At 34.6% G+C, this 26376-nt stretch overlaps 1 protein-coding gene across 1 annotated transcript in view; it reads left to right on the top strand.

Annotated features, from left to right (window-relative positions):
• GMDS (GDP-mannose 4,6-dehydratase) overlaps positions 1 to 26376 on the top strand; it is a 711168-nt gene that overhangs the window by 151655 nt on the left and 533137 nt on the right. The window contains exons 3-4 of the mRNA XM_037128689.2: positions 1523 to 1610; positions 3072 to 3181. Of these exons, the coding sequence (XP_036984584.1) occupies positions 1523 to 1610; positions 3072 to 3181 (198 nt within the window). The remainder of the gene's footprint in view (positions 1 to 1522; positions 1611 to 3071; positions 3182 to 26376) is intronic.

Here is a 26376-nt window from a genome sequence, read left to right as displayed (position 1 = left end):
TTCTATTAACAATGTTTATTAGGTTTGTAGAGCAGATCAACTTTACAATGAAGTAACAATTTGAAAAATTGGAGAGACTATCTAATAGAATAAATCTTAAGTTTAATGTGCTATATTCTTTAGTTCTCAATTAAGAAATCGCTATGTATACCCAAATCTCAATTTAATGTTTCCTAGATTTTACCTCCTGAAATGTCAACCAAGGTTGTGATGTTCTTCTCTTTGCCAAATGTTTTCATGTTTACCGAACTTTCTTTGGTTTAGTTCTTTTGGAAAAAAGAACAGATGGATGCTTTTCTCTGTAGTTGACTACAAAACAACTAACCAACAGAATTATTAATTGTAGGTGTGTTGTATCCTTTTGCAGACGTAATTTTCTTGTGTGTATCATATAAAATGATGATGGCATTTCTTTCTGTTTGAAAAGTCTTGTGTAGTTATAATTTCCCACTGTATTTAGAATATTTGAGTCATGCCAAGGATTAAAATTTTTTTGGAATAGAAAACAATTGAGCTAAAATATAGAAGGGTATTCAGCTGCAAATGATACTATCCAACATTAGAAGTAACACTTCTGAAAAAAAGTGAAAGATTAACTCTGCCACCAGTAGAACTGGAACTTGTGTTGCTGGTGACTAAGCTGGTAATAGCATTGACTAAGACAAAGGGACCAGACTTGACAAGAAGGAAGTGGTACCAGGCCTTAAACAATTTATCTTATGTAACAGACACAAGTAGCTTTTTCTTCAGTATTAGACAGGTATGCATTCTTGTTTTATTGACTTATTTTTCCTCACAGTTTTCATTGTTATTCAAAGATAAATGTAAAAAAAACTTCACTTGAGTTTTCTTCATGTCTTTAGTAGCAGATAAATCTTGTCCCTAACCTGTGCTATTTAGCTTCCTTACTTTTCCACATAGCTGCGTAACAGCAGCTGCTCTCTGATGATATTCATGGACACACACACACACACACACATATATATGTTTGTGCATGTATAAATAAACAAACAAATACACAAAGCATATTAGGTGTAAGATACAAAGGTCTAAAGACACTGAAAAGATGTGGTGGCAGAGCCTTTCAGCTTTATGTTCTGTCTGAAAGAGGTCAACGGGGCTGTTTTACTGATATGGGCTCATGTGGTCTGTCTTCAGTTTCAAATTTAGGAGATATTTTTGTCAGCGGGAGGGCTGTAAGTGTGTGTACTTGAAAAAGGAGGCATTTGAGTATCCAACAGGAAGTGCTTGCTGTGAAGTCACGTGATTATCCAATGACTTTTGTTGAGATTGGCAGTAAAAACACTGGTGAAAAGTGGAGTAGGGTGCTGGTGGCTGGGGGGCAGTGGTTGGGGGGAATGTAAGCGGTGGAACTTGTTTACAATGTAAAAGCAATTTTTGTAAATAACAGTTATGTATTTTTTACAAAGCTAAACATTAGCAAAAGAAGTTCTGAGTTGCTCATTAATCTTCATTGTACATTTATAGTTTATTCTTATCTTTCCACACTATGAATATGCAGGTTCATGGAATTTTACGGAGATCCAGTTCATTCAATACTGGCCGAATTGAACATCTGTATAAGAACCCCCAGGCTCATACTGAAGGAAGTAAGTAATTTTCTTTTTCTAAAATCTTTTTCTATAACTTCCTGTACTACCAGGTATTTTCAAAGTTCTTTTTCTCAAAGCCCATTGAATTGCAGTGTGAATTACCTGTATTGAATGCTATCTGCCCGTTTTAAAAACCCTTCATTGCTTGCTTCCCCTGGGTCACAGTGTCATTTTGGTTAAATTATTACAAGGATACTAGTCAGGTCACACCACCGTAGAGACCAAGAGTAGACATCCCTTTGATCACCCTTTTTCTGGCGTTCCTATCCCTTCAAATAACATCACTTCCATATTCACAGAGGACTCTTTTGCTTTTAAAATTTGGTCCAATTTAAGTAGGTTTAAGCTCTCTTTGTACATTAAATTAATTTTAAAAATAATTTGTGAAGACAAGTCCCAAACCAAATAAAAACTGTACATAATTGCTATGTAGATCATTGTTAGTATTTACAGTTTTTTGCTACTTTTGTTAATGAAGTTGCCTGTAGGTAGTTCTATGGTTTACATAGTATAGTCACTGTGTTTTCTCATTTGATCTTTCAGCAGCTCCCAACGTTCTGAATGAGATCATTTTACAAAGGAGGAAATGGAGGCAGAGAGAGGTTATGACTTTTTAAGGCCACATACCATGTAAAAGACAGAGCTGGGACTAGGATGTAGAATTTTTTAACTTCCAAAGGATGGTAAAAATTTTTAAAGTTTATCATCCTTTGCTCTCCAGTTTTACTAGCCAGCAGGGATAATCCAGTCAGCTTGTAAATCATAAGTGATTTTATATTCACCTAAGAGCCTGGAATATTTGAAAACTTGAGTTACTTGTGCAGGTAGTGCTATAATAGAAAGATGACCTTGTTTGTAGTAAAGGCTTTTCATCTTATATTTAAGTCATTCATTATATCATCCTTAAAAGTTATTACCATTTTTGTGTAAAGTACAGAATGGTACTACCATGGATCTAGACATAAATCAATATTGTATAAACATAATGAAAAGATCAAGTTATTAAATTGCTCATATATATATGTCATTGCCTAATGAAGTCAATGTAAGGATCTGCTTAGATTTCGAGGTAGAGTAAGGCTAGTTGTCCTTTAATCAGTTATGTCACTATCTCAGGCATTTCATGGATCACATGAAGTCATCAGGACACATATGTAACACATATGTAACACTCTTGTGTAAAACTACCTGGGAGCTGTAAGATACGTTAATTATGTAATGTCTGTCATAATATTATAATTTTTTTAAAAACTTCATCTGAGTTTTTATAAATCCTGTAGAGACACAAGCAACAAATGTGACTATGTTCTTACTACTTCAGTGAGTTTTTAAGACTCTGCTGCTCTAGAACCAGTCTGGCTTTTAGACTTTCAGAATATGCATTTCAATTTTACTATTTTAGAAAATTGGGTTTATGTTATTTTCTTTTATCTAATGCTATGTTTTTGAATCCTAAAGATATGAAATTGCACTATGGTGATCTCACTGACAGTACCTGCCTTGTGAAGATCATTAATGAAGTTAAGCCTACAGAGATCTACAATCTTGGAGCCCAGAGCCATGTCAAAGTAAGCCATTTTTATTATTGTGGTTTCTTTGGCTGTGTTCCTGAGTTATTCTGAATTTTACTTTTTGTCTGTTGTTTCCTAATACAGTAATGCTACCATAGTCCTCAAATATGATCATCAATATTGGTATTAATGAATTCCAATAGAAATCCTCATACATTTTTTAAAAGTACATTCTCTGTTATTGAATGATATAATACAGTCTTACTGCTAACATTAAAATAGCAGTATTAATTTATTTTGGGTTGATCTTTCAGCAGCTCCCAACGTAATAGTGAGCCCCACTTGAGTATTTTCTGACATTTCAAATTATGTTGTAAAGAAGTGTTTTTGAGACTTCCAGGCAAGATGGAGGTGTAAGGTAAATTCGACTCACCTCCTCACATAACCATGGTAAAATTACAGCCAAACTGCAGCACAACTATTACTCAGAATAGACAGAAAACTGAGCTGTATGGAAGTCTGACAACTACAGAATTAAAAAATCATTCATCTAGACAGTAGGAGGGGTGGAGGTTGGAGACATGGAGAGGCATTATGGACTGGTCCCAAACCCATGTGTGGTAGATAAAAAATAGAAGAATAGTTTGGGAGCAAAGGATACCAGCCCCACATCAGAACACCCAGCCCAGGGTTCCAGTGCCAGGAAGATAAGTCCCCATAACTTCTGGCTGTAAAAAACAGTGGGCGTGGCCCAGCAGAAATTGCAAGATTCTCAGGCATCTCCTCTTGGAGGGCCCTGACACAGACTTACTCAGACTCACTCCGTCTGAGCTCTGACACCAGGGCAGCATCTTGAAGGGCACCAGTTGTGTACAGGAAGGAACTAAAGTGTCTGTCATAAGGGCAAGATCTGGGTACAGCTTCCTCCCAGACAGAACTGCAGACAGCAGCCATTGTGCCTTTTCTGAGCCCTCTCCCACACAGAGCCACAGTGGCTGCACCATATCTGAGTCTATCAACTTGGCTAATATGGTTAACCCTGCCCTGACTATTAGCTAAGGCTGTGCCCCAGCCAATTTACAGGCCCACCAAAGTTGATAACAGTGGCTTTTCCATATGAATGGCTGGGCTAGGCTCAGGCTTCAGACCTTCCTAAATCTGCTCAAAGGAGCAACAGTTGAACCCAGCCCTCCTTCTTCTCACAGGCCTGGTACTAGCAGCAGCTATCTGCTAATTGCTTTATAGTTTACACCAGAGGGTCCCAGACAGAACACAGGTGGTGCTCACATTGGCCTACACCACCTGGGAAACCCCAGAGCCTGAACACCCAGTGGACCCTTATAGACCAAGTAGGAACACCACCATCCAGCCACCTCCACAAGTTATGAAGGGAGGTGGTTGCTGGCCAGTGGTCACAGCCAGTCCTGACAGCAGTCAGAATCAACAAAAAGAGTAGGAAGTACTCAGCCCACACAGAGGGTGTACCTTGAGTACCCAGCTTAGGGGATATGGGAGGCTGTGCTCCTGAACCTTACAGGATACCTACTATATTAGGCTACACTACCAAGACACCGAGTCAAAGCAGCTCTACCTAATACATAGAAACAAGCACAGGGAGGCTTCCAAAATGAGGACACAAAAAAACATGGCCCAAATGAAAGATCAGAACAAAACTCTAGAAAAAGAACTAAACAAAATGGAGATAAGCGATCTTATATGCACAGTTCAAAACACTTACAATAAAGATGCTCAAGATAATTCAGTAGCATAAAAAATTAATGGAATCAGAAATGTAGGAGACATTAGTTGAAATAAAGAACAATTTACAGAGAACCAACAGCAGAGTAGATGAAACCAAGAATCAAAACATGATTTGGAACACAAGGAAGAAAAAGACATCAAATCCTTCAGCAACAAGAAAAAAGAATCCCCCCAAATTGAGGAGAGTGTAAGGAGCCTCTGGAACAACTTAAAGTGTTCCAGCATTTGCATAACAGGTGCCAGAACAAGAAGAGAAAGAATAAGAAATTGGAAACCTACTTGAAAAAATAATGAAAGAAAACTTCTCCATTTGTTGAAGGAAATAGCAATATAAGTCTAGGAAGCACAGAGAGTCCCAAATAAGTTATATCCAATTATACCATACCCTTGGTCCCGAAGGACCATACCAAGACACATCATAATTAAAGTGCCAAATTTATAATTACTTACAAAGAGTTATTGTGAGACTGTTGGCTGATTTCTCAAAAGAAACATTGCAGACTAGAAGGGACTAGCAAGAATTATTCAAAGTGATGAAAAGTAAGGATGTACAACCTAGATGACTCTATCCAGCAAAGCTATCCTTTAGATTTGGAGGGCAGATAAAGTGCTTCCCAGACAAGGTAAACGTAAAGGTAAAGGAGTTGATCATCATCAAACAATTATTATGTGAAATTTTAAAGAGACTTATTTAAGAATAAGAATTAGATAAAAACTGTGAACATTAAAATGGCCATAAATACATAACTATCAGCAGTTGGATCTGAAAAAACAAACTAAGCAAACAAAGCACAACAGAAACAGAATTGCAGATATGGAGAACGTTGGAATGGTGGCTGGTTGGGAGGAAGTTCTGGGGAAATGGGAGAAAAGCTGAAAGGATTAAGAAGTACAAATTGGTAGTTACACAACAGAGATTTTAAGAGCAAGTATAGGAAATGGAGTTGCTGAAGAACTTGTATGCATGACCCATGAACATGAACGAAGGAGGGAATCAGTCACTGGAGCAAGTGGGGGGTGCTGGATGAAGGGGACAAATGGGGAAAAATTGGGTGAACTGTGAAAGTATAATCAATAAAATTCAAAAAAAGTGTTTTGTTAAAATGTAATTCGATAAAACTTATATTTGAATATTAATTTTTGGTATTGGTTATATCACTGACTGGGGAAAATAATATTTTTGAGTTTCAATAATATGTTAAATTAACACAATTAACTTTTTTATTATATGAAGTAAAAAGCATTTCAAGAAAAACTTTTTAACCTTCTGTTTCCTCAATATGATACAGCTAATATTGATTTCTTTTTCTATATTCAGATTATTTGGTAGTCTATCTACCAGTCTTTAGGGTTTTTTTTGTTTTTTTTTTAAATTCTGGAATAAGTTGCAGTAAACCTGAGAAGCCTGTCCCCAGTGTTCTAACAGTTTGTTTATTTCAAGTTTTTGTTGCTAAATTCTAGTGCTTACTTCAGTGAGTAAAATCTGAAGCTAGGGGTGATATTACATCTATTTAGATAATTACTCAATTAGGGAAGTTAGTGGAGCTTTGAAAAAAAAAACAAATAAACTCTAAAACAGTCCATAAAATCTATAAGTATTTTTTACTGTTCGATGAATGAATTCAGCACCATTATTTCAGAAGGTATTAAAGGTGTTTTGTTATTTACTTTCTATTTTTTCATATCTCAACTTTGGGCAAAATGGAAGCTATATGCCTGTTTTCTATATATGATATTTTAAGGTAGAAATTATAAATTGGATCAAATGAAAGCAGGCATAGAACATACAGAAACATAGTTATAAGCCTAGCTTTTTAAAAAATATTTTATTTATTTATCTTTAGAGGGGAAGGGAAGGAGAGAGGGAGAGAAACAGCAATGTATGGTTGCCTTTTGTGCGCCCCCTGCTGGGAACTGGCCTGCAGGGAACTGGTCTGCAACCCAGGCATGTGCTCTGACTGGGAATCGAACCGCTATTGTCTGGTTCGCAGGCCCGCGCTCAATCTACTGAGCTACACCAGCCAGGGCTTTTCTTTTTTTAATTTTATTTTATTTTATTTATTTATATTTAGAGAGAGGAAAAGGGAAAGAGAGGGAGAGAAACATCAATGTGTGGTTGCCTCTTACACACTCCCTACCTGGGACCTGGCCTGCAACCCAGGCATGTGCCCTGACTAGGAATGGAACTGATGACCCTTTGGTTCACAGGCCTGTGCTCATCCACAGAGCTACACTAGCCAGAGCTATAAGCCAAGTTTTGTTACTGAAATTCAATGTAAAAATTGAGTGTAGATCTTATAATTATTAACTTTGAAGGATGACTATATATCAATCAGCAAAGATACCTCCTGTGATGTCTCAGAAAAAAAAATCAATTCCTTTCTTAATCGCTGATGATTCTGTTATATCCAAGCTTAAGCTTTGACCTGTGAAAGTTATCAAGGTTACAGCAGAGCTGTTTTTCTAAATGATTCTAAATGTATTTTCCCATTTTGAAGGGGTATCATGTACACCATATTTTGAGAAATTATCACCCCTCTGTCCTATAGAGAAATGGTGACTTTTTATCACTCTAAGAAGGAAGACTTTATTTACCCCTAAATGAAGCAGTCAGTCCATCTTTCACATTATAATTTATCTGGCTGTTTGACTTTCCTGACCAACCATGAGAGTATCTTCCAGACAAAACAGTGTTTTGGAATGAATGCACTGCTATTTAATTTCCTTAAGATTAAGATGTTTCCTCTGGGATTGTAGATAGTTTATCATCTCTAAAAGCTATAAACTGGTGTGGTGTGAGGTGACGGACATTTTATAAAGATTTATTTATAGAAGGCTCTCCCACTACCAAAATGTTTTTGTCATTCAAACAATTCAATATACTTTCCTTAACTTGAAGTGAGCCTAGTAGTACCTGGTTATCCTTCTGGGGTGATTGTACTTGAAGAATAGAAAGCATAGGAGATTGAATTGATTCCTTCTAAATTGCTATGTATGTGAAGTTGCCTGTTTTTATTGTGTTTCACCTGCTCCCAATGTCTGGTTAATTGGCAGAATGGTAGTTAATTGAATATGATTTTTTGCTTATAAGATCATTCACCATTTCAACAAATATTTGCATGCACAGGACAGTGGAGGACACAAAGATGTGTCAAACGCATTTCTGTTGCCGGGGGTCTCAGCTCTCATGGGGTGGTGTGTGGCAAGTGACAGAGGCTGCTACTAATTTGGGGGTCTTTAGAGGTGATTGAAAGAAAACTTTGGTTTGAGGGAATTACACAAGTTATTGAGGAGGTGTAGGAAGGAAATTTATAGACAAAGTTAGTAGAAACTGGTAGTTAATGAATGTAATAATATAAGGTCTAGAATCAGAAGTGAGAAAGCTTGGGGCATGCTTGCAATGTGATGACCATTCTAGATTAGCTGAGCAAAAAGTTTGAGGAGAAATTGAGATAAGGCTAGGTAGGAAGTTGGGCTGCATTTGGGCAGCTTCCACATGTTTTTGAACAGGGGAAAAATAGATTCAGAGGTGAGTTTTATAGTTGAGAGTTTTGAGGTAGGGCTTCAGAAGACGGGAATTGTTAGATGAAGATGGTGGCATTAGAATTGGGAATGCTGAGGGTGAAACTGGATGCTTGGCAGAGCTGACCCTTTTGCTGGCGAGATATGGGGAGCCAGAGAAAGAGAGAAAGTGATACTTCAGTGACCAGTGAGCCATGTACACAAAGAGGAGCTGTTGGAGTCAGGTAGAGGAAATGAGAAGTTCCCTCTTGGAAATGTTCTATTGGCAGTACTGGAAGGACATTCAGGTGAAGCAGGTCATGAGGTAGTTTAAAATATGTTGTGAAGTTTGAAAGAGATATGGGGAACAGAGATGTAAATTTAGCTCTGGAAGTTCTTGAGATGCCAAGGCAACAGCTAGAAAAGGAGGAGTAGAAGACTGAAGATTGATCCTTGGCGTCATCCACATATTTATATTGTGGAAGGAACAAGAGTAATTACTAATGACAGGAAATGGGAGATGGAGAGGTAAGATGGTAGAATTGTGTCGCAGAAGGAAAAAAACATTGGCCATTTCAAGCAGCGGGGGGGGGGGGGTGTCAGCAGTGCTAGATAGTGCAGAGAAGAGTAGGAGAGTAAGGGCCAGGAAAAAGTCATTGGCCTTGGCAGTTAGGTTAGAGTTGATTTGTGACTTTAGAAAAGATCATTTTAATGATATGAAAGAAGAGTTAGCTAGAATGCTGGGGGTTTAGAAGTTAGGAGGTTTTGAGGGAAATGGAAATTGAGTGAAGTCTTTTCTAGAAATATATTGATATAAGGAAGAGAGAGAATTTTATAAAGCTTGCTTCCCCGGAGTTCCTGATTTATTAGGTCTAGAGTGTGGTCTGAGAACTTCCATTTCTAGGACCTGTCAAGGTAATATTGCTCTTTGTTTGGGGACTTCACTTTGCAAACTACTGATGTAATGTTTCAGGTTTCTTGGTTTATCCATATGTAATGCAGGGATGGCGAAAAGTAGGTTTGTAGTTGTAACAAATAAATAATACAATAACTAATAAGTAATAATACAAGAATAAACTCTGTTTCATGTACTCACAACTATAGACCTACTTTTGCCCCACCCTATATATGTGCCTTAATGCATTCCTCTTAGGCCTTCTTCATTTAATGTATCAGCTTTAGAGTCTAATGTGGTAAAACCCTTTTCTCTGCCAGTTATGACTGTGTGAGCTTTTAATGCCTAAAACCATATCCTTACAATCAGCAGTGACAAGAATGGAAAGAATTTAAAGACAACCTGATATACTGTATGTTTATACGATGATTCTTCACATTTTAGAAATCTTCTTCTAAGCGGTGTGCAGTCCATGAGAATAAATATTTCTTGGGTACTCCTACTATTTTAGGAGAATAGTATGAATATAAGCCATTGTCAGAATCTCCTTTAAAAGCTCATGGACTGTGCCACTATTTCTGCTGTGATCTAATGTCAGATTGATTCTTAGTCACGAAAGAGTGGGTGTGGGGCAGAGGCCGGCATGATGGCAGCTGTTGATGACAGACTGCCAGGCTGCTCTGGAGACATTGCTGTGTTCCCTCACAACTCCTAAGCTCTGCGCATTGAGCTGCAGTTGTCTGTCTGTTCTCCTAGCAGCTTGTTAGGTATTAGGATGGAAAATACACATTTTTTCCTTCTAATTAATTTCTGTATGTTAATTAGCTTTGTAGGATTTATTGCATTTGTAGACAATAGTTTTTAAACTGAAGTTCTTTCTGGCAATGGAATGCTTGCAATAAGGTTAAATAAAATACATGTCTTATTATTTGGTTTGGAACTCTTTTGAAAGAAAGTTCTAATATTAGCACATTTTGTATTTAATTTTGAATCCATGACTTCTAGACTGGGCATTGTTTGTGTTGGCTTCTCTTTGCACAGAATAAAGTCTTCTATCACTCTCACTTCTCATTAATTTGATGTGGGCTATGGTATGCTAAAAGTAAGAAAAATAAAATAATAGGAAGTTGGTCTGGTTTCCTGTAGGAAACCAGTGAAGATGAAATTGGTTCTTGGAATAAACCCACAGCAGTCTGGGAAATACTGACTGAAGACATTTTTCTGAATCATAAACAGAAAAATTGTGACTCATGAAGTATAGGTCATTGAGAGGCTGATTTGATCGTATGTGGGAGAAAGTGACAGATGACTGAAATTTGCTAGTTATTAAAAGAAGTTAAACCTGGCATGATGATGTCATTTAAGTAGGAACAAATTATCCAATATATAGTGTTGCCTATATTGATAGGGAAATGTTTTGGAGCCTGTTTTACTGTTTTGTTTTGTTTTTTTCCTGTGTAAATAATAGTGGTTTTTAAAATTAATTTCTGTCTCAAATTTATCTGTTCAGCATTCCTTACTCTCATGTCTTTGATTTTTCTACCATTCCTCATGACTGCTTTGATAATTTTATGTCTCTTGAAGTCACAGTTTTGGACTAGATCTTTCTACAGTAAATGTAGTTCCGTGTTACTCCTTTCATCTCACAATGGTATGTTGGAATTGCCTTTATTTTTTTCAAAGAATGAAAATTACGCTATCATGAAATGTTCGAGTTAAAAGAAATTTTAGGAAGAATTTAATATAATTTTCACTAATATAAATGAAGTTGCCTGCTCAAAGCCACACATCTGGTTACTGGCCAGTATAGGCCTGGAATGCAGATCTTGACATTCTACAATTTGTTTTAAGGACCATTCAAGAAAATGATTATCTCTACTAGTAATAATTCTAATGTAAGATACCTTAAGAACTTCCTTTCTCTACGTATCTAAGTTTCTTCTTAAGCTTATTTTTCCCCTTGTATCTTTAGTAGAGAGAGGAAGTCATTTTTAGTAGGATTTTAAAATTCCTTTTCAGTGGTGAGGAACATTATTGAATTTATGAATTTATGAGTTAAATAAAGAAAATTATCTTCATTCAATTTTCTCTTATTCAAATTGAATAATTATATACTTTTCTTTAATTTTCTAATACTTTAATATCTTCATGGCTTTCCTTTTCTATTCTATATAAATTATCTGTTTCATTTGGTTTCATGACATAGGAAGCATAAATGCTCAGCTGGTAAATTGAGATGTGGCCAAGTGAGTGGGAGCTGGACTTTTCTATTCTGGTTGTGGGGGGCCAGTTAGCAGATTCTGAACATGGAAGCACAAAGGAGCTGCATATAAATTGTCCTCATAGTGGTACTTCCAGTTCAGAAAGCTAGGCAAGAAGCAGGGTTCATGGTGAGCCAAGCAGCTAGTGTAGTGGCTAGGCAAATATAGAATCAGGGAGAGATGAGACAGGAAAACCAGTTCAGGGAATGAAGCTGGGAATAAAAACATGCTTGGGAATTAAAGAGTGGCTCCTGGTAAGGGGACTGAGCAATTTTAACTTTAGTTAAAACATTGTCATCTCCAGTGGTTTTTTCCTGGCTGGTCTTGAGAGTTGAAATTTATAGCTGGAGCACTAATTCCCATATTTCTCTTCAGGAAGCCTAAACTTCTTGTGGCTGCTCTAATTGAGGGGAGGGAGGTGGGTGACTAAATGTATTGGGAGAATTGCTTATGCTTATGGTGAGGAAGAGCAGGTCCCTAGGTTAAACATTTGGTTAGTGCCTGAATAACCCAGTTATAGAACAAAATAAAATTGTAACGCAGTATGGCCCTTTACTCTGTAATTATAGCAAAGGTAGGGTGGCCTATTAAAAAACCAGACAGTGGAGAAGACTGTTGTTTTGTGTCCTTGCTCATTCTTTTATTTATTTTGGATCCCAGGGAGCCTGACGGAGAGGTGTGAGTGGAGTAGGAAAATTAGGACTGGGCGGGGGCATAGCTAGTGCTGTTAGAAAGGAAACTGTCAGAACATCCTTAAATCTGGGATAGGCTCTGGCCCCCCGTCCCACACAACTGCTTGTTAGAGTTCATTCCATCAAGTTGTGTTAGTACAGCTATCTTTCTATCTATGCTGGTTGCTACCTTTTTACCATGGTTTGATGCACAAAGAGGCTCACAGAACACTGTGATGAGTGTTACAGTAGATGACTCTGCCGTAGAATAGAAGGGTGGTAGGTTTTCATGAGACACTGTAATACAGACAAGAGTTTTCAAATCAGGGCACGCATCAGAATTCCCAGGGCACATTCTAAAACTTCATATGCAGGACCACCGCATAACCTGGACTTGGTAAAATACTGGCTTCAGATCCTGGCCATGTCACATACTAGCTGTGTGACTTTGGCAGAGTGCTCAGCTTTTCTAAGCTTCCATTTTCTCATCATTAAATGAGCATGCACTTTAGGGTTGTGGATCCCACGGCCTTTGCTATTGCTTTTGATGGTAATACTCTTCCCTAGGTGTCCACCTGCCTCATTCCCTTAATTTTTCCCAATTTCTGCTTAAATGTCAGTTTCTCAGCAAGGCTGTTCTGGCCATGCTATTTGCAACAGTAACTCTCCTGTGGCTGCACTGTTAGTCCATCCTGAGGGAGTAAAGTAGGCTAGCAATAAATGCTAGTAGGAGGTAGGGCAGAGGAGGGCAGGAAAAGCAAATTGGCTATTCTGCTGTTCCTTGACCCCCAATGCCTGTGTGCTCTCTGCTCATAATTTAGGCTAACGTAAGGAAATTATCCAGAGAAGTGAATGCACTAAGGTAATACAGTGAGTCAATGTGCCATTGACTTCTGCTACTTTATTGCTACTTCTGCCTGAGGTGGAGGCCTGCCCTTTGCAGCAGCTGCTGTTTGAAATTTTATGCAAAAATATTTTCCTCATTCATGTGCTTGTAGTTCCTGTCCCTGAAACTTAACTTGTTGTGACATATTATAAAGGGGAAAATGATGTTTTGGAGCATTATCTTTTGTTTAACGGGACATAGAATTCTGAGGTGAAAGAGATCTTGGCAATGAGCCAGCTCAAGCCCTTATTTCACAAATTGCTGCCTGGAACTTTCATTTGATCAGCAGCAGAGCCCACTATCTAGGCTGGAACCCAGATCTGACGCCACTTGGTTTTCTTGTCATACTGCTAATCTGAGAAGACCGAAGGGTGGTATGTCACTGAACTATGTATGAGGGGAAGATAACACAAGACTGCTGTTTGAGGTTTCATTTCTCTTGTCATTCCCACTACTTATAGTGATGTAAGGTTTCGATGCAATAGATTGAAATTAAAAACATTGTTTTTTCCTTGTTGGAGGAACTGGTTATAATTAAATACCATATGAGTAGTGTTTACACAGCTAGGAAGATCCCCAAATACAATAATGCAAGGTATAATGTTAACACACTGGTGATGAAATTTGTATATAAAGAAAATAGAAATCCATAGTACTAACTCATCAGGAATAATCAAAATCTTTTTGTATTAGGATAGTTCAGTTTAATTCAATATAAAAATTTTATATTGAGTGCCTATTCTGTCCTGATGTGTGAGTTTCCCTAAAAGCTATGGGAGGCAAATAATTGCTATTTATGTAATCAGAAGAATGAATAATTTAATAACCAGAATGAGTAATTTGTTCCTATTTATATACTTACTTTTTAAAAAGAAATTGCCAAGACAGTTACATAACTATACTGTCAGTTAACTTGTTTTAAGATTTAAAAATAAATATTTTGCCCTGGCCAGGTGGCTTATTCATTTGGTTATAGTGTCATCCCAATACTCCAAGTTTGCAGGTTCAGTCCTGGTCAGGTAACACACAGGAATCAACCAATGAGTGGAACAACAGATCTCTCTCTCTCTCTCTCATTCTTTCTATCTATTCATCCCCTCTCTCCCCCCTCCTTCCTTCCCTCCCCTTTTTCTCCTTCTCCTCTCTCGAAAATCAATACATAAAAAAATTTAAAGATAATAAATATTTTAAATATATTACAAATACATTTTGTTCACATATTAGTATATACACATTATAACTTCATGTTCGATCTCTGAAGATAACTTATTTTGCTTAATAGATATACAGACTTATGTATTTTATGAGTTTTAAAATTCTCGTATCTTCATAGATAATTCTTATATGTCCTCAGCACAACATAAAATCACTCATTAATAATTTGTTAGCACGTTATTAATGTTGAAATTATGCAGGTACCTATGGGCAGAAGGCTTTACTTGGCAAAGAACAATGAATATAACTTTGGGAACCTGAATATGAATAAGGTGTGTTTGCACTTAGACCTAATATCCATGCATATACAGTAATGTGTCTATTTCTGGAAAAATTAGCTGTCTTACAGGTTTAGTGGGTAAGGTGAATGCAGCAAATATTGGATGCTTTTGCTTTCTGTAGATAGATTGCTTGGGTGATAAAAACCTCTATGCTTAAGTAAATTGTGTCTTTGCTTGTTTTTGTTCTTTCTCTATTTCTCTCTGATTGATCTTGTTGTCTGTCACCTGTGTGGGCATAGAACCCAAGACATTTAATAAATTTGTTAACTACTTTTGTTTATCACAAGGTAAAATTATCACAAGGTAAAATTACAATAGAAAATCTTTCCATGATTTAATGTTGTGCTTATAGAGCATGAACTACCCTAGTGTAAATATGGCTTACCCACCCCTCTGGTTCTTAGTAAGAGGGTTAGCATTTTTTATCTTGTATCCATGATGGCAAAGTGGGACTGTGCACTGCTGGTGGGTCCCCTGTGTCTTTTGGTTCAAATTCTTCTTGGAAGTCTGTTATGGATTTGAGCAATTGAATTCAAATCTAAAACCACTTTAGAGTTCTTTATAGTCCATTAAGAATTTATATGAGAGAGAACACTCTATGAAAGTTCTCCTCTCCCGGTTCAAACAGATTGTTCTGTTTTATTAGATCTAGGTGGTATTGTAATTTTGATAACAGCTAATAATGTTTGGAATTTTGCTTATAATTAGTGGACCACACAAAGGTATGTTTGTTGGGTTTTGTACTTTTAATTCACTTATAATAGTGGCTTGTCTACTAAATAAAATCCAAAGTATTATTTTAGCTTTATAACAATTAAGGTAAAATTAGTGCAAATAGCTAAATGTACATATGTATCTTAACATCAATATCTAGATATGTTTATAAACACAAGTAGTGAACAAACAGTAAGATAGTGAAGGTACTGTGAGTGAAACTATTGGTCTTGGACTTTTAATGAGGAATGGAAAAGTGGTTTTGGGTCCCCAATCAGATAAGAATATGTAAGTTGAAAAGTTAAAATGTAGACATAAATAATGTCTGGTTTAATACCATGGTTACATGTATCTATTCCTCTTCAGCAACAACAAACAACAACAAACTTGTGTGCAAATGTAAGAATTTAAACTTAATAGCTCTTTTAAAACACCTAATAAAGTTTGGTCTCACGCATGATTCCTACTTTATCCTTTTAGTACAAGTAGAATTTATAAAATTCTCTTTGTTCAAGTTGGGTCCTTACAGTTGGAATAGTAAAATAAAATAGAATCTTTTCTATTTCAAAGAAATTTAATGCATAAAACATTTTTATTCTTTTACTATTTGTCATTGATTGGATACCTTACCAATCCTAGCAAGAAGTAAATTGTAAGAAAATTGTTTTATTTAGATTCATTTTTTGAAAAACTTCTAGCATTAAAGATTAGTAGATTTCATTATGTTACTCCTTTAGTAATATTCACATAATGTGTCCATTGTTTAGGGATGTTAATAAAAAAAATCACTCATCATGAATTTAAATTTGCTTTATTTACAAGTAAATATGCATGTAGACTTGGTTTTGCTTATTTAATTATGTTAAGTACATTGTGTTGGTAGCAATCACGCAGTTATTCTATATGGCAAACTGGTAGAGGGAAGGCAACCTTTTCATTTTGTTTGTTATGTCAGGGTAAAACCTTTCCCTGCGTCTCCCTTCCACTCCCACTCCTATATATTTTATTGGTGCCAGTTTATTTAACAATAAAAAGTGTGTTAGAAATCAGTAGTATTGACAAAATAAGCCTTTAAGGAGCATTCTTTAAGACTATTAACACATCATTAGTCCTGATTGGAAATATCAGTCTTTACCTTTACTCTGTGGAGTAATTGTTAATTTTTTTGTCTTAAAAGTTCCCATAAGTTCATACTGCCCTGTTTTCCTTGTTTGTTTGGTTTTTTTTTGACACTGACATTTGTCAAGACAGTTCAGAGCTAGTGCAGTCCATGCTTAAACGGAAAGGTTGAGAGGCTCTTTTGTGTTCTGATAAAGTTATCATCTTCCCTAGAAAAAAAGCACTAGAGTGTTTGAGAGAAATTTGTGGATTGTTAGGTTATAATATTAGAGTTTTTGGTCTTTTAAATAGTGTAAGTAATTACCTGTTTACCTGATTAGTGTACATTTACTTTATGTTAAATATTATGAAACTCTTTAGGCTTAGTGACCATTGAATCAGATCATTTGGCAAGATATTTAAATTGTGACTTTGCAAAAATTAGTTTATATTATTACTGTAGTTATTGAAGTGACTTACAACTTCCACTTTTCTTGTTACCCTTTTTCCAATCATAACTGTAGAAGTTGCCATATTAGCTAAATTTATATAATGGAAAAAGTATTGGTATTGGCTAATGTTAAATAATGTATCTTCAGTACTCTTTCAGTTTTAGAAAGTTACTTCACAAAGAAATAAATAGAAATTCCTGGTAATGTTCTACATTTTTGTGGAGAAACAAATTATTCCTGAAGCTCCCCTTGTCCTAGACAGAGACATGATTCTTTTTGGAAGGGGAAGTTTCTAGTGCTTAGAAGAGTGTTGTGCTCTTTTATACACGTAGATGGCAGCAAAGTGTTACAAGACAGCGGAAGTCAACCTTGGAGCTGTTATGAAAGATGAGTAACAATGTGAACTGACTTCTGTCAAGATAGATCTATCAAGATAGATGTCTGCATGGTGTAGCTAAATATAAAATAAGAAAGAAAGCCACTATTGATAATACAATAGTATAGGAGAAGGAAGGAGGCTATAATACACTAAACTTCTGGACAAATCCCAGGTGGGAAAACTTAATCTTCTGAGGTTTGTCATCCTCTCCTGTAAGATGATAGAAATCAGCCATAATAATATTCATGTCAAAATAAAAAGACAGTGAAGAGCTGGAGGGTGGAAGGCAAGGGGGAAATAAAAGAGAAACCTTGCACAAGTTGCAGCAGCAAGTAATGGCCTGCAGATACTGTAGAGTTTGGTCAGCATGTCTCCTTAGTTAAGCAAGTTACAAAGAGGAAATGTCAGTCCCTGAATCAGGCGAACATTCCATGGGAACATTTGCTCAAATGTCAGCATTTTAGAAAATAGAACTGCAGTCTATTATGGTCTGGTCCTCATACTGGATTTGCTATTAAATACACAAATACAAATATAATTTTATGTCTTAATTGGCATTCCTAAATAATGACATAATCACTGTAAGATATGACAGCCATTGTAATTAATATTGAATATGAGTCTGTTTCTGAGGACCTTTCTGTGGCTTCCCACAAATTTCCAAAGTAATTTTCAAGTTTTGAACTGAATTTGGTGAAATGGCAGACATGGGGATCTACTGAAATGAAATTGTATGTGTAAGAAATCTGAGATATGGAAACATGTTATAAAAAACAATTTATAACATGTTCTGAACTACCAAATCATGTCAGTGTCTTACTACTTATAAACATAATAAGGGCTCCTTAACAACTCTAGAGTAATGGTAATAGAGTTCAGGAAAACATTTCCGGTGCCCTTTAGTTTTTTTCTCATCTACTCTCTGGCGATTTAGTTCCATAGACTAATCTCTGTGTCACAAAGTTGATTCCAAAGGTGTGTATAACAACTTGCTCAAATGTAATGTCTGGCAAGCCTCTCTGTGACAGCAACTTATTTCTCACATAATTACTTTTTTTAGTAAATTTGATATCGTAACAACCTTTTCCCTCATTTCTGGGTTCAAAAAATAACACTTAATATAATTTATTTCTCATACTTAATAAAGGCTTACTTGAGAGTATATTGCTGTTCACTCTGTAGCTGCTTCAAGCAAATAAGGTTAGGAGGGAATGTGGTTTGTCGGGGGTGAGGTGGTTTCCAGCCCCATTTGCTGTGCACTGTAATGGGCCTCAATGTTGTTTTAATGGAGCATAAAACATATTCCGGTTGCTGCTTGTTACTTATTAGTGATTGAATGAATATACTGTGTTACGTATCAGTAGAAAAAGAAGATACATACACATCTGTTCTTTTTTCTGTTTTAAACAATCTATTGTGTTAATTTTGATTTGTATGTATACATAAATCTGTGTTACTCTAATATTTCTAGTAATATTTTTAGTAGTATGGGCTGTATAAACATAAGAACTAAGAGAAATTTAAGCTAATCAAAATTTGAATTTGATTTTAAACATGTAATTATTTTATAATTTTGTGGGCTTTCATTCTCATTGAATGGAATTTTATACTATGAACTTAGTCATCATTTAATTCTTAAAACCAAAGTCTAATGTGTTTGAATTAGTCACAGTTAAATATAATTTCTTTATAAATCATTTAAACATATCAAATATTTGTTTCAGAAATAGATAATATATATAATTTATTTTAGATTAACATATGCTCTTTGAAAACAACTTTTAACCAGAATACAGTACTTTGCGGGTTAAGGCATGCTTTTTTCCTTACAAATTTAATTCCTATTTGGCAGTCAGTAGATTCAGACTGCGCTTTTTCTTAACAGGATATTATCATGCAGATTATTTATGGGACATTTTCACCACCATACTTTTCATAAAAAGGACACCATTGCAACACCACTTCCTCCAACTGCTTGGTTTCAAAGAATCATCTATAAAGTAGGCAAATTCAACAGAAGAACATTGTTTTAAAACTTTAAAAAAAATCAATATATTGATTTTCTTAGTATTATTAGTACTGACACGTCAGTTTTCCCTATTAAAATGTAAATATTTTACATAACCAATTACATATTTAACAATTTTTTTCATTTTGCTCATAACCTTTTAAATGGATTTTAGGAAGAATGCATAGTGTAAATAATTATGTATTTTTCAAACTAGAAAAACAATGTATATTGGTTATTTTATTGGCACCTCATAACCAATTGTCATTTGTGGTGGCTTTACATTTAAAAAATGACTAAATCTTATAAAATCTTAGATATTTAAAAATTCCCCAATAGAATCACAGCTTGAGTATTTTTCTTAATTGTGTTCACTTTCATGTAATTAGTATTCCAGTTGATCAATAAAATAGAGCACACTCTATTGTTTGGAATTAATATTGTTAAAATATTAGTGCTTATAATTCTTAGCTTTTCTTTCTTATTTTGCCCAATTGTGCTTTTTAAAACGTCAATAAAAACATTTAAAAATATATACATATTTTAAAAATTATTTAAATTGATAGACGAGAGATTATAATCTCAAAGCATATTTTCTCTTGTGACCATTGTTTTTCATTAAGTTTAATAATCAGTGGAAATATTAATTTAATATAAATGCCCTAATTTCTAATTTTGGCCTCAAATTTATCCTTTAAAATTTTCCTTTTCTTTTTTATAGGATGCATTTTTTGGGGGGGAGGGATTGAACACTTAAGTTCATAAATGTATTGCCTATAGTTGTATTCTTTGAGGGATGATTTTACATAGATTTGATGTGCTCTTTTATTTTGTGGAGCCTTTTTTTTTATATCTCTGGTCCTCCCAATCCCTCTCCATTTCAGTTTCTTCTTGAGGATGCCACTTGACAAGCTGAACACCTTTTATGATGATGAGTCTTGGTGGTGCAACTTTATTTGCATAGGGTTCAGAGACAATCCATAAAACACAAAAGCCTCTACTGTCTGAAGGATTAACCTGTCTTTTTTTTCTGGAGTTTTCTCTTTTGACAAGGTTCATGAAAATTTTTTTGTTTTTTTGTATATTTCTCATGCTAATTATGAAAAAATTTATAGATACATCATTTGGGAAAAGATATATATTTCACTGACAACATAAATATCTCCGTTACATAGTTATTTTGTGGGAGATTTTAAATGGCAAACCAGGAAAAACTCATTTATTATAATGTAGTATAAATTTTATTTAGCATTTTCCACATAAATTTCTTAGTAAAATTTGACATTTTAACATTTTCATAGTTTTATATTGTTTTCATAATAAAATAGACGTTTACAAAGAGTTTCAAACATCTTATTTCCTTGCATTCTTAAAGAAAATACTAATACATTGAAAACTTTTAGTCAAATAACTCTCTGAGTAAGAATCACATTTCTGTGTACTATAACAACAATACAGTTCAGAGATTTAATGCTTGCCATTTCTTTCCAGGGGATTTCATTTTCTCTAGTCTAGTAATCTTAATTCCAGATGTTAACATGACAATTGTATAATGTTCTGGTCACATGTTTTCAGGTTTGAAAAAAATTACCTCTGTGACCTGATGCTGTTTGTAGTATCTTGATTTCTCAGTTATATAGATTTTGTTGTTGTCATTTACTTTTTATTTTCAGGCTTCCAACTGTTTAACACATATGTTTGTTGCCACATATCAGATCCTTTACTGGGGAACCTGTAGTTTATTTAAATTCTAATGTAGCTTTAAACCTTTATGAATACAAGTTCATAAAATTAAATAAAATAGTTTGTTGCATATGCAGATATTTTAATGGAAATATCACTATGTTGATGAAAATACTGATTGTTGAAACATTGAAGATATTAAGAAAACATGCTTAAACATGGCAAATGTCTGAAGATTCACAAAATGTTTATATCTTAGAAATTCGTATTAAATCTAAAAGCTAACTATGTGGTTGACACATGAACTAAGGATTCACTATATTGACAGTTTATACATATTATTTATTTAAATCAGTTTTAATTATATAATCTGCATTTACAACCTAATTTACCTTGTAACCGTGATCAATATATTGAAATGTACAACATTGTAAATGCTAGCACAGGGAATTTTTTCTTTTTGAGAAGAAATAAAGGGAAATACATTTGTCAGAGTCTTTGTCTTTTTAGTCATGTAAAGCAAAACTTATGGAAAAAACAGCTAACTTCTTAGGGTCTCAATTTCCTTATCAGTAAAATGGCGTTTGAGACCTTGGGAAGAAGGAAAAAGCTAGGGTGTATGTTCTCTAAAATCTCTTTCAACCCTAAAATTGTTTGATTCTATGATATATTTTTGCAGTGGTATTATGTTTATTAGTATTAATTATGTGTCTTGTTTAATCTAAATATAAGTATTAGTAAAAACTAAGGTTGAAAAGTTCAAACAATTTCTCTTAAAAATCATATTATTGGGGAAGAATAGACATTATATATAATGGTTTCCTCAAGAAATATTTGAAATGCTCATTTAAATTAGGTTTATACCTTTTTAGAAATTTAATACAGAATAGTGGAAACTCTAGGATGGAAAAAACATCACATCCAGTTTTGTCAGAAAATACGGACTGAAGTTGAGTACTCTGTGAGCTGTTGATCACATTCTTGCCATGGGAATGTCATATCTAGTGAAAATTAATATGTGAATGTTTTCTGTAAAATAGAAATTTGGATGAATAAAATAAATTGCTTTTCTGAATAACACATTCTAATTTTCCATATGTATGCATTTTAATAAAATAATTCTGAGGCATATAAATAAATAATAGGTGTCAGTTTTAGTTTGTTTCTAAATTTCACTTTAGTAGTTATGTCTCTATTTCTTAAAACTTTTAGACAATTGCAGTAGAATCTTTTGTATCCCAAGTTTGTTTATGAGAAAAAATATAAACTTATTTTTATGCCCTGACTATATCAAATATGCTGCTTTTAATTATGGAAACTTACCTTCTAAATATTGTAAATAACTTTCATTGAAGTACAGCTTTCCATAAATTTTAATTTAGTGAATTGTTTTTTGCTTTTGCAAGGTCAGGGAGTGGGGAAGGGATTTGTTTGGAGAAAAAAAATTAAAATGTATGTTTGATTTGCAGTTTAATAATAGAGTTTGCTACTTATCAGTATTGGCTACTCTACTACGTGCTAAATGAGACTTTATAATAGGAAATGTAGTGGTTAAATATAGACAATGATTTCAGAAAACAAAAAGTGAAAGTTTAAAAAAGTGTATCTTTAAAAGATAATATGGTACAAGTTTTACTAGCAATCCCAAATTCATCATCTGGCAGAAAAAAATGATAATTAAAAGTTTTACTTTCCAGAGGTTTATTTTTTGTTAATTTTTATTTGAATAAGGAATGGCCATTTATTTCTAGCATTTATAAAAGTCAGAAAAAAATACTACACACTAATACAACCATGTCTTTTTAGTTATTATTTTGTTTAAATATTAGATTCCCAAGTGTAAGATTCCAACATCATGTTGTAATAACCAGCATAAAAGTCAGTTTTTTTAATTCATCCACATTCCTTTTTCATATTGTATTATTTCATGCACTCAAGGTGGCAAACTTGTCCTTAGGTTGGTTTTTGAAGCTTGTAACCAGTCTTATTTTAACCCCAATTAGGGCATTTCTAAAATATTTATTCTGAGCTTTTGATAAGTTTTCTTATATGACTTGTGGAAATCTTAAAATTTTGTGCAGGAATTGCTGTAAGTGTAACTCAGGTAATCATGCAAAAATTAGAATCTCTCTATCTTTTTTGTATACAATTAAGAATTTGTTTCTAAATGAAGTTATAAATTACATATGAATTCTTAGATTGGTTTTTAACTTTTTCCATCTAAAATGAAAGCTAAAAAATTTCAAATTGAATACTTTATTTTGACTAAATTTTTATTATTTCAAGAGCAATTATAAAAATAACTGGTGTAAATTTATTTATTTTAAATTTTTTTCTTTATTTTCAGAGAGGGGAAGGGAAGGAGAAAGAGAGGGAAACATCAATGTGTGGTTGCCTCTCAGACACCCCATACTGGGGACTTGGCCTGCAACCCACACATGTGTCCTGACTGGAAATGGAACTGGCGACCCTTTGGTTCGCAGGCTGCTGCTCAGTCTACTGAGCCACACAAGCTATGGCAACTTTTTAACATAATTCTAGCTTATTTGGTTTTGCTAATATAAAAAAGTATTTAGTCAGCTTTAGATTGTTTTCTCATGCTTCTGGTAGCTTATTGAACTTTTGTATTTTTGTGTTTTTTTTTTTCTTTCTTAAGGTATGGTAGGAAATTTGGAAAATGCCTGAAAAGTAATTATAGATTGTAACTACAATCTATAATTTATTTAGATTATTTATGAGGCACAATTTATTTATTTGAATTTTTTGTTGTTGTCACTATTTTAACCATCTAAACTGGTGACTATCTTCTTATAACTGGAAGATTCCTCATCTAACTCTTTATCTTACATAGTAGATAACTGAAGCTCAAAAAAAAAAAAAAACCCTCCTTGCTTTAGGTTGCCCTAGGTCAGAGCTAGTTTATGTGGGGCAGAACTGGGACTAAAGTTAAGGCTTTGTTACTCTTTATTTGGAGGTAAGTCTTCTCTACTCATTGCTTCTCACTTGCTTTTTAAAATTATGACATGGATGGATTGCTTGAAATTCTTTCAAAGTCTTTCCTGTGTATTAATGATAGTAAAGATTTCAAGAATTTGTCTGGGGCCACTAATACATGTTGTGACGGTAGTTTAAGGGGGAAAGGTGGATTTATTACTAAAACAAATCTTATATTAAAGCCAAACATACTTTACATTCAGTTTCATCCCTTACTGCTCTACCTGCCCATTTTTTATTTAAACTCCCATCCTCTTTCTCTTTGCAGTCTACCTCCTCCTAGCCATCCTTTACACTGCCACGCCCTTCAGTAGATAGGTGGTAAACTCAAAGAGTTGTTGTAGGGTTTGACTGGAACCATCTGTTTTTCTCTCTCTCAACCTCGAAAAATCAATAGAACAGACATTATTCCAGGGTGTGTGTGTGGGGGGGGTCTTATGTATACATTTACCAATAACAGTAAAATATAAAAATAAAAATTTTGAGATTTCAAAAAATTACTAATCTGTAGAAGCCTCTTTTGGACCTTTGATTATTTTTGGAATTCTTTTTTTATTTATACCTGGAACTTGCAAACTTGTATAGTGTTTTTTCTTTTTCTGTCAAATAGCATTATTTTCTTTGTATTTTACTCATTATAATAACATTCAGATGAAACCTGCTAAATATATTTATATTGTCTGTCAATAATACTACACACTATGTATCTTCTTTAGTAACTGTCTTTCAAAAGGGTAAAAAACTAATTTTTTTACTCTTAGTTATATAGACACTTTAAAGTATAAAACTTTCACTCACTAACTTAAGTGACCTTTAGGTATATATATATATACAACTAAAATATGAAGTTGATGCTGGCTTTTTATGGCATGTATTCATTGTGACTTGACTGAGATTTTAATGAGATAACTGTATTTTAGAACTGTTAATCATTTGTCTGAGTCTGGAACTTTTTGACACAGGTCAGATTGGTTTTTACTGTTACAGGGCTAGTGAGAATTTTTTCCCCTTGCTTTGGATTAATCCTAGAATTATTGAACAATATGTGAACTTCATAGCTAGAAAATCTATTCAAATATTTATTAGAATTAACCATACATTGCTATTAATGATTTTGAATTGCACTTGATCTAGCAATGTCTGCTACCCAATTTGTCATTTTTTTCTTAAAATGGCATACCATTGGACAGGCATGAACAGATCAAAACATGGCTCAAGAAGAACTCAGAGCCCCGGAGTCCATAACTCTAAGTGACCAAGAAATAGCCAAACTTCCAGATGCACAGTTCAAAACACTGGTGATCAGGATGCTCACAGAACTGGTTAATTTTAGTCACAAATTAGAGGAACAAATGAAAGCTAAACTAATTGAAATGAAGGGAAATGCACAGGAAACCAAGTTATGGAAAGGAAACTGGGACTCAAATCAAGGGATTGGACCAGAAGGAAAAAAAATGACCAAACAGAAAAATATAAAGAAACAAGAATTCAAAAAAACGAGGAGAGGCTAAGGAACCTCCAGGACATTTTAAAATGCTCCCACATCCAAATTATAGGGGTACCAGAAGGGGAAGAGGAACAGCCACAAGTGGAAAACTTATTTGAACAAGTCATAAAGGAGAACTTCCCCAATCTGGCAAAGGAAATAGATTTCCAGGAAATCCAGGAAGCTCAGAGAGTCCCAAAGAAGTTGGACCCAAGGAGGAACACACCAAGGCACATCATCATTATATTAGCCAAGGTTAAAATGAAGGAGAGAATCCTAGAAGCAGCAAGAGAGAAGGGGACAGTCACCTACAAAGGACTTCCCATCAGACTGTCAGCAGATTTCTCAAAAGAGACTTTACAGGCAAGAAGGGGCTGGAAAGAAGTATTACAAGTCATGAAAACCAAAGACTTACAGCCAAGATTGATGTATCCAGCAAAGCTTTCATTTAGAATGGAAGGGCAGATAAAGTGCTTCTCAGATAAGATCAAATTCAAGGAGTTCATCATCACCAAGCCCTTATTATATGAAATGTTAAAGGGACTTACCTAAGAAAAAGAAGATAAAAAAGATGAACAGTGAAAGGACAGCAAACTCAGTTATTAAGGACCACACCTAAAACAAAAGCAAATTAAGAGGACAGCTAGATCAGGAGCAGAATCATAGAAAAGAAGATCACATGGAGGGTTAGCAACAGGGGAGTGGGAGAAGGAGAAGGGGGGAGAAGGTACAGAAAACAAGTAGCGTAGATGGTAGGTGGAAAATAGGGGGAGGGCAAGAATAGTATGGGAAATATAGAAGCTAAAGAACTTGAGACACATGGTTGTAAACTAAAGGGGAGGAATGGTGGGGGAGGGGTGTGCAGGGTGGAGGGGAATGAAGGGGGGAAACAGAACAACTGTAATGGCATAATCAATAAAATATATTTAAAAATAAAAAAAATACAATGGCATACAATTGATGTAGT

Source organism: Artibeus jamaicensis, unplaced genomic scaffold (assembly GCF_021234435.1).
Source record: "Artibeus jamaicensis isolate MK-2021 breed Jamaican fruit bat unplaced genomic scaffold, CSHL_Jam_final contig_594, whole genome shotgun sequence".
In the NCBI taxonomy this organism is placed as follows: domain Eukaryota; kingdom Metazoa; phylum Chordata; class Mammalia; order Chiroptera; family Phyllostomidae; genus Artibeus; species Artibeus jamaicensis.
Note: the sequence above shows the minus strand (reverse complement) of the source record. Positions and strands in the feature narration are given on the sequence as shown.